Source organism: Brugia malayi (genome assembly GCF_000002995.4).
Source record: "Brugia malayi strain FR3 genome assembly, contig: Bm_v4_ChrX_scaffold_001, whole genome shotgun sequence".
Taxonomy (NCBI): domain Eukaryota; kingdom Metazoa; phylum Nematoda; class Chromadorea; order Rhabditida; family Onchocercidae; genus Brugia; species Brugia malayi.
Window position 1 is genome coordinate 20,201,490 of NW_025062479.1, and position 9,178 is coordinate 20,210,667.

General features: G+C 25.1%; 1 protein-coding gene across 1 annotated transcript; it reads right to left on the reverse strand.

Moving 5' to 3' along the window:
- Nucleotides 1–1,399: 1,399 nt before the first annotated feature.
- On the reverse strand, nt 1,400–3,868 carry Bma-col-104 (Cuticle collagen 7 precursor, putative; the record flags this gene model as incomplete). Its single annotated transcript, XM_043075517.1, has 5 exons — nt 1,400–1,704; nt 1,850–1,957; nt 2,070–2,255; nt 2,475–2,604; nt 3,746–3,868. 5 exons carry the CDS (start codon nt 3,866–3,868, stop codon nt 1,400–1,402), a joined length of 852 nt encoding a protein of 283 aa, XP_042931451.1.
- Between the last annotated feature and the right edge of the window lie 5,310 nt (nt 3,869–9,178).

Genomic DNA, 9,178 nt, shown 5'->3' on the forward strand with positions numbered 1-9,178 from the left:
ACTGATAAATGATCAAACAATTTTGAAAGAAAAAATTTATATAATCAACTTATGAAGGATGACAAATTACGGAATTGTTATCATTGCTATTTCATAAAACATGTCGGTATTATTTACTGATTAGTGCCTTTAATTTAATGTTTTTTATTTTGATATTTGATAATTCGAATTTTGCTTCTTATGATTAAAAATAGAAGTGTCAGTCGAGTAATTTGTACTGATAAATAAAAAATATTTTGATCATAGTAACAACCGAATATTTTTAATCGATATGCACTATTAAATGTGGAAAATTCATTTAATAATAATAATTAACCAAAATTTGACCATAAAAGAAGAAATTTGAGTTTTATCAAAGTTTCAAAACCAACTTGTCCTGTTTTATAATAAGTAGATGAACCGTTTTTAAACTAAATTTTATTCGTTTAGCATTTGATACAAAAGTAACATATAGACAATTTACCTTACACCGGTAATATTACTGCATGCTAATTAAAATTGATTAATTCGAACAATTAATAGTCCTAAATAAAAAAGATGAATTAAATAAAATAATGCTTAATAGCTGATCTTATTGAATTATTCTTCTAACTGAGACCACTGTAAGTGCTAATTATATTTGGTGCTAAACTTTACAAATTATTAGATTCTTAACATTTATAAAAGAGTCAGAGAGAGAGAGTGAGAGAAGAAAAAAAAAACCTTAAAAATTTAAAAAACTTCGTTATAATGACCACTTTTTCTCTTATCAATAAAATTATAAATGTTAAGGAACAAAAACAGTGAAAATTTTTGACTGACGAATTATATAATTCGGTATTTTAACAATTGCACGTGTAAACAAAACAAAATATCAACAAAAATGTAGCTGAAATTATTTTATATTAATCGAATGATAGCTATTTAATCAATGAATGATAAAAAAAAAATAATTAAATCAGCCAATTTTGCAAGATTAAAATGTAAAGTTATTTATCAATTTCATTATGAATTCTTGTTATTCCTATATTCAAATAAATAATTTTCTTAAGGAATTTTTCCAACCTTTCTCTATTGAAGGAAATAAATAAATAGTATCTTTCAATCATTCTCTCTCTCCTCACTTCAAAATATTTGAATTTTGAAATATTATGAAATGCGAAACCGATAACATATATGTATATGAGAATAGCTTTTGGAAAAATGAAATTTAGAAACAAAAAAGGATTGCATTTTAACAATTTTTGCAAAATTTTAAATTATTTTCCAGGTAATTTTGCTGCTGCGGAAATTATTTAATTTAATTTTAATAACGAAAGAAGAGGTGAAAAGCAATAAGGTAAATTTCAAAGCACTGATTATAGTATTAGTAAAGCAGCATGAATAAAATAATTGCGAAATGTTACAATCACTACACATATCACGTGACGGTGGTACGTCGTGGTGGACATGGGCAATAGGATGCATCACTTCCTGGTGTTCCTGGTGGACCCATTGGACCACTGAAACCTGGTGGACCACTCGGTCCTGATTCACCTGCTGGTCCAGGTGGTCCTTGTGCTCCGGTAAAACCTTGATTTCCGTCATTACCGTCCGGACCTGGAAATCCTTGTGGCCCAAGTGGTCCTTTGGGTCCCGGCGGTCCTGCTTCTCCTTTGGAACCTCGTACACCATTTCGTCCCGCTGGTCCTGGTGCACCATTTTTGCCATTAGGACCAGCTTCACCTGAAATACAGTCACAAATTCAGGACATTATTTTTATTGGATTATCACATTAAAGCGTCATTATTATCCCGACTTGGAAATCCTTGTTTGGTTCAAGGTGGTCCTTAGCGATATTGCTGAATAGTTTGCAAAAATATTTACTTACCTGTTGGTCCAGGATTACCAGGCGGACCTTCAAATCCAGGTTCACCCCGATATCCAGGTGGTCCTGGTGGGCCATTTTCTCCCATTTCTCCGGGAGGGCCTGGTTGACCTGAAAGTTTGTATATTACTGCATATGCATGAATATTTTAAATTTCAATAGAATGATTACAATATGAATTGCTGCAAAATGAAAGCTTGATGAAGAAGGAAAGTATGCACACCTGGAAAACCTTGTGGACCACTAGGACAAATACGACAGTTAGCCTTGATATCTACATTCACGGGTGGATAATTGCCAGGTAATCCCGGTGGTCCTGGTGGTCCATGTTCCCCGTCGATACCATCCATTCCTGGTTCACCTGGTGAACCAGGCGGACCTGGAGGACAAGATGCTGCTGCATCACATTCTGAAATTGTTATTGTCGCAGGTAATCTCAACCAAAATATAGGAAATTTATTCAGAAGCAGTGAAATATAGGATAAAAATCACTAAAACCAACAATATTATTGATTAGTTGGAAACAAAAAATTTTTCAAATATTTCAATTTTTCCTCTTTTCTACTTTTTTTTTTTTTTGAGAAGATGAATTGTTCGTTTTTAAATAAAAGAAAGTAAAACAATTTACGACATTCTCCTGGTAATGCTAGGCCACGTTTCTTTCGATATATTGCAAATGGCGAAGAGCCAAATGCGATGTTTTGGCCCTTCACTTGAAAATAAATTTCATTTTGTAGTCCTCGAAATTCTTCCATATCCTGATAAACTTGAACATTATCATTTGATCAGTAATGTTAGCAAATTATAAATAATTATAAAATTATAAGCGGTACTTTTGCCTCACACACATATAATTCCTAACAAATAAACAAATTTATGAAAATGTTTTTTTTTTTTTAATTACCATAGTAATTTAATCATATTAATTAAATTTTACAATCTTTTCGTATTCATTCAATCATTTTTATAATAAAAATGTTTATACTGCACTATTACGTATTATACGTAAATTAACAACGTTTTAACGTATTACAAAAAAAAAATTCCTTTTTCTTCCTTAAACTCATTATTTTTAACAATTTACTGTAAATTTAACTAAAAAAAATTGCTATAATTAGTTGGTTTTAACTTGAAAAAAATTAAACACAAAAAAATTTTTAAAAACAGTTTTGCTATTTTTTTTCTTTTTTTATTTATCGTTACTAATATCATAACTGGATATGATTAGTTATAACATGGCTAACTATAAAAACCATTTGGAAAATATTATGAATTTAAAAAAAAATTCATTTTTTAGGATTTTCTTTTTTCTTAAAATTTTTAATAGACACATATTTTCAAAAATGTCTGAAACCTTAATTAGTGGCACAAAAATGATTGCATATTTTATTTATTTTTTTTTAGATTGATTTCAATGAAAAAAAAAAAAAAAAAAAGCTTTCAATAAATAAATTGTTAATTAGTTGACAAATCTTTTTTTTTTTTTTGTTATTTTGAAATATTCTTCAACTACATCAAGATATTTTCCACAATAAATGTATATGCGATGTTTCAAAAAATTAATTAAATAATAATAAATGAAAACAATAAAAGCTTCTAATATTATTTTTTAATTTATCGAGAAAGTCTAATACTAAAAAAAAAAAAATTGTAAGCATATTATGGTATTTAAATATAGTTTGTAATAAATTTTTCTCTTTGCTTATAATTCTTAGCATAAATTTTATATGTTATTTATATTTTTTTTAAAATCAAAACTTATTGTAGTCTTTTATTGTAATATTTCGAAACATTTAAATATCATATTTAAGATGCAGTATTTAAGCTATATTTAAACATATCGGATTTTTTTTTTTTTTGATTTATTATAAAATATTTAAATAATTCTATTACACGTACCAATGCGAGATCGTATTGGATTTCCGAGATCTTATTATATAAAGTGGGAAGAAACATAAGGCAAGCTACCAGTGCACATATGCTAAATCCTACCGCAGAATAAGCGGCCAGATGAGCTGACATATTTGTCAACTATTTGTCAACCTGAAATAAAAAAAAGAAGAAGAAATTTATAATTATCTTTTTTTTTTTTTTTTTTGTTAGAAAAAAAGCATAACAAATTAATAAATGATCAGAAAATAAAACTGAAATTAGTGATGAAAATTTAAGAATTCGTTTGATTTTTGAAATAAAATATTAGAGTAAAGAATAGTTATATTAATACGAATTACTGTAAATTGACACAATCGGTAATAAATTGAGTAAGTGAAATATAAATTTGGATATATTTAAAAGATATGCAAATGAGAAGAATCAAAATAAAACTTCTTTTTTAAATTAATGGAAAAAGAGAAAGAAAAGAAATTGCTGTTAATGCAAACGTGAAGAATGAAATGTCATTTCTAAAATTTTGTAAATTATCGAAATAATTTCCTTAAATGAATGTCATCCATTAATGATTCCTTTTTCACTTCTTTGTTGTTTTTTTTTCTTTTTGTTTATTAGTTCCGAAATTCAATTTATGTTAAAATGAAATTTTATGTCAAAATATAAGAAAAAAGACAAAATTATGAATGTTGCTGAACGAAATGAAAATTAATGTACATCTTGTTTTTTTATTAATACGTGAACAATCTAAGATGGATTGTTTACAGACACACAAAAAAAAAGGAACGGAAAATTTATTGTTCCGAAAAAAAAAATTAATTCACATTTTCATCAGATCTATAAATATTTATTTATACAATCATTATCTTTCTAAAATTTTCACATTTTTTTTTTTCACTCATTACTTTGAACTATTAATTTTTTGATTTTTCTTAAAAATTTTTTTGTTAAAAATTTTTTGATGTTCAAATAGTTTTTGCTTTTAAATCAATAAAATTGAAATTGATTTAGAAGAAAGAAATAGAAATTTTAGCAAATATATTTAATGATCTTATGCTATATTTGAAATATCCAATGTGATTTTTAGTTTTCAAAACTTTCTTTTTCCTTTTTAACAAATAAAATTTTAATGATTAATCAGGAACTTATATTTAAAATTTCAAATAATCATTCACATTCATAAATAAGCATATAGATGCGCATAATATCATATTTGATTTGATCATAAATTGATTGAATCGATTAAATGATGAATTAAAAGAAATAAACTTAGTGCAATGAAGAACTGGGTAATATATGTACAATTAATTTCAACTTTATATATATTTGATTAATTTAAATAAAACTATGCAAATGTTGAAATAGTTGAACAAAGTAAAGTGGTTAACAATTTATGCTTATTTTATCAGAAAGAAAGAAGCAAGGCTGGAATATTAAGCAAAAAAGCATTAACTTTCGTAAATGACAAATTTATTAAGACGTAACGCAAAACTAACTAATCTTAATTCTATGATAAAATGATATTGTAACTTTACTAATATTCAATAATTTCATTACACAGGCATAAGAATAATTCTATGATAAATGATAAATTCAATAAGAGATGCAACGTGATTTTATATGTATTATATATTTGTTAATGATGTAAAAAGAAAATCAAGTTTTATAAAAGAGGTAAGGTAACGTATATAAATGAAACACGTTTTTACGCTGATATTATTAATTCATAAAAAGAAATCTAAAATTTTATTCAAGGCAGCAATTGATATAAGGTAATTCCAGTAAGTCTTATTAATAAATATCTATCAGAAACAGAAATATTTTCATTTGAAAAAAAGCAAAAACAAAAAACAAAACAGAACAAAAGAACAAAATTATTTCATTTATATACAAATAAATTTCTTCCATTGTTTTGTTGTATTTATATAATTTTCAAAATGTTGAAATTATTCGCCAAATAAATCACACCAATTTTTTTTCATAATGCTTAATTGACCATAAAATTAAGAATTATTGAATAACAAATTTACGAAAAAAAAAAGAAAAAAAAAGAGGAAAACACATTTTTTTTTTCTAAAAAAAAGCATAAATTATTAATAATAATTTTAAAAAATTAAAAATAATTAAATCTTATTTTTGCTCTAAAAATCAGACGATAATATTACTTAATGACCATTAGTCAATATGAATTATTAACTTTTTTTTCTTAAGAGAGGAAAAAAAATTGATTACATTTTCTTACATCATTAAAAGAATGAATGAAATGAGAATGATTGAATGAAATATTTCAACATAGGCTATATCAAATATCCGGTATTTTCTGCCGTTTTCACCCGATCGAATATGAGCGTAAATTCATCAAACATTTTCATCTTAATCAAATCCGGGATTCTTTCTATTTTCTCCGTCGTAGACAAAGCAATTCATCAAAATTTTCATTTAATTTATCACAAATGAATGACGTCCGTCAATACTATAGTTAAATTATGATCGTAAATATTATTTGTTTTAATTAATAATTAAGGAGAGCAGAATTTCCTCATCAGTGCTAATATTTAATATAAAGTTTACAAAATTAGCTAATATTAAATATTATATTACCTAACAACTGATTAAATTTATATAAAAATTATCTTAACACTACCATCATTGCATATAATTAAAATTCATGACCTGTTCACATGAAATATCTGATGATGAGAGTATCATATATTAACTTATCATAATATAAACTAAATATTCAGTTTTTGATAGTTCTGTTTAAAAAAGAAATAATAAATAAAAGTTGAATGTTTAAAGTTTATACTGCATTAGAAAATTTTCTTGAATTAAATTTTTTAATCTAAATCAAACTCTAATCTTAGAGAAATCACGGTAAAATGATAGCAAATAAAGTGAATTGAAAGAAAAATAAAATACTTAAATAATACGAAATACTTATGCCATAGCTTATGCTAACTGATTTCTCCAACTGATAGCACTAACCGGGCCACATTGAATATAAATTGTCTTGATTTTTCAATTTTTTTTTTTTTTAAAAAAAACAAAACAATTTAAAAATATTTTCAGATCATAGAGTGTTAATGAAGAAATTAAATGGTTGAATATTAGAAAAAAAAAAAAAAAAACGAAAAACAAATAACACTTCAAAGATATTAATTAATTCTAACTGAGATTATATATATATATATGCATATTAAAAAAAAAAAGAATTATTCATCAAGTGAACAGTGTTCGGATCATTGTTTAGTAATGAGGATGGACCTGTTTCTGTACAAATCATTCTTGTAATAACATTAAATTTCAAAAAGAAAAAAAAAATGCCCGAAGGCAAAATGACATGTAAATTGCCCATCTTATCTTCATCCTCAATTCATATCACTCATTATTATTCATTCCATTCAATACAGATAATCTCAAAAAAAGAAGAAGAAAAAAGAAAGAAAAAAAACTCTGGGAAAAAACCTGAAAAAATGAAATTAAAACAAAGTAATGAAATTTTAGTATACAATTTGTTGAAATCTTTTTTAGTATTCCTCATATAAAATTCAATACTTTAGAGCCTTTTTTTTTTCTTACATATATTTGAAATTAAATTTGGATAAAAAACGAGAAAAAAAACTTTTCGGAGTAAATTTCGTCCTGTTCGAGAATAAATTGCTTCAGGCGCAATGCAATTTCTTCTGATTAACAATGAATGACCATTTACTTTTTAATTATTTACAATTAATGCAATTTGTTGTTGTAATTTAAGTTAGTTACACAATAATTGATATCAGAAAATGTTTGCTAAGATGAATGCTGCAGTTTGTTCTTGCAAACATACTTTTCCGTCAATATGTATTTCAGATTGAGCGTTTGATGATTTATTATTAATTAAGAACCTGATTCGACATTATGATCAGGTATGTTCAGTGATTTGTTCCGAATCTAATTTCTTGTTTTTTTTTTTTTTTTTTTTTTTTTAATCCCTTAAAAAAAGACTATTTACAATTTCATTTAAATGAAAAAAGAATGGAAATATCCCGTGATACATTGTTTTAAAATTCAAAATAGCCTAAATAGTTTATCTTGAACTGCTTAGAAAAAATTTTTTAAAAAAAAAAAATGAAAATTTATCCAAAAAGGATAATCTGCTTATGCATAGATGAACAAAATTATTACGCCATTGTTTTTCATTTTTATTGTTTTAATTGCAAAAATTTTTAGATAAAATAAATATAGCTTTACCTAAACAAATTTTTAAGAGAAAAATAAAATAAAAATAGAAAAAATAAAGAAAAGGATAACGAATTACAAATTACAAAATATATGAATTGTCATTAACTACTGATCAAATTAATTTTTAAAAGAGTGAAAAATCAATAAAATTAGTAAAAATCACAAAATTGAAAAAGAGTAAAAAAAATGAAGTGAACAAATGTAATGAAATTTACAAATTCACATATTGTTGTCTCGAAATGATAACATTTCATTACTTTTGTTAGCATTTCTTCTATCACACCATCATTCACAGCCATTATCATATCATTGAAAAGAAATATGAGAACAATAATAATAGTAATAAACAATAACGATCAACGAGAATAATGACAACAACAACAACAACAACAACACAGATGAGAGTAACAATAATAAAAAGGAATGGAATAAACTTTTCCTTCCCTTCTTACTCCTTATAAACTTTCTTACTATATAAATATTATTAAATAAATTGACGTTTACACCTACAGTTATTTATATAAGAATATGTATGTGAATGTGTTCGCACACATAAATCATAAAAAGAACGAAATGATTAGTTCCATTCAACAGGTTTCAATGTTGTGACCAATGCGACACTTTATATCATCTAATTTTTGATGTAATCTCTTCACGGGTATTATCATCATCCAATCATCAATCCTTCTCTCATAGAATTTCTTGTCTATCATCAAAATAATAATAATAAAAAAAAAAAAAAGAAAGAAGGAGAAATGGTAGAAAAAAGACAGAAAAAAAAGGGCGAAAATTGCTGATAGTTATTAGTAGTTATTGAATAAAATATGGCAGTTACCTCAGAATATTACTTTCTTTTTCTTCATTGTCATTTATTTATTTGTTATAAATTATTATTTTTTTTATTGTTATTTTATTATTATTATTACTATTATTCCTGGATATATAGTGGATAATTACGATTATAATTATTGAATATACGTGGCCTGAAACGAGTGCACAGTATAAAACAGGATTGAAAATTTCCTTCATTTGTCTGTTTGTCTTTTCTAATAATGTTTATCATTCCGAAGTGTTATTTCCTGTATTCAATTATTTTGCTTTTGCATTTTCTTGACCGATTAATTTATTCATTCATCAAGAATTAAGGAATAACAGAAGTTGACATCACTAATAGAGGGAAAAAAACGAAGGAGCAAAATTATGTGTAACAGAAATGAAATTATG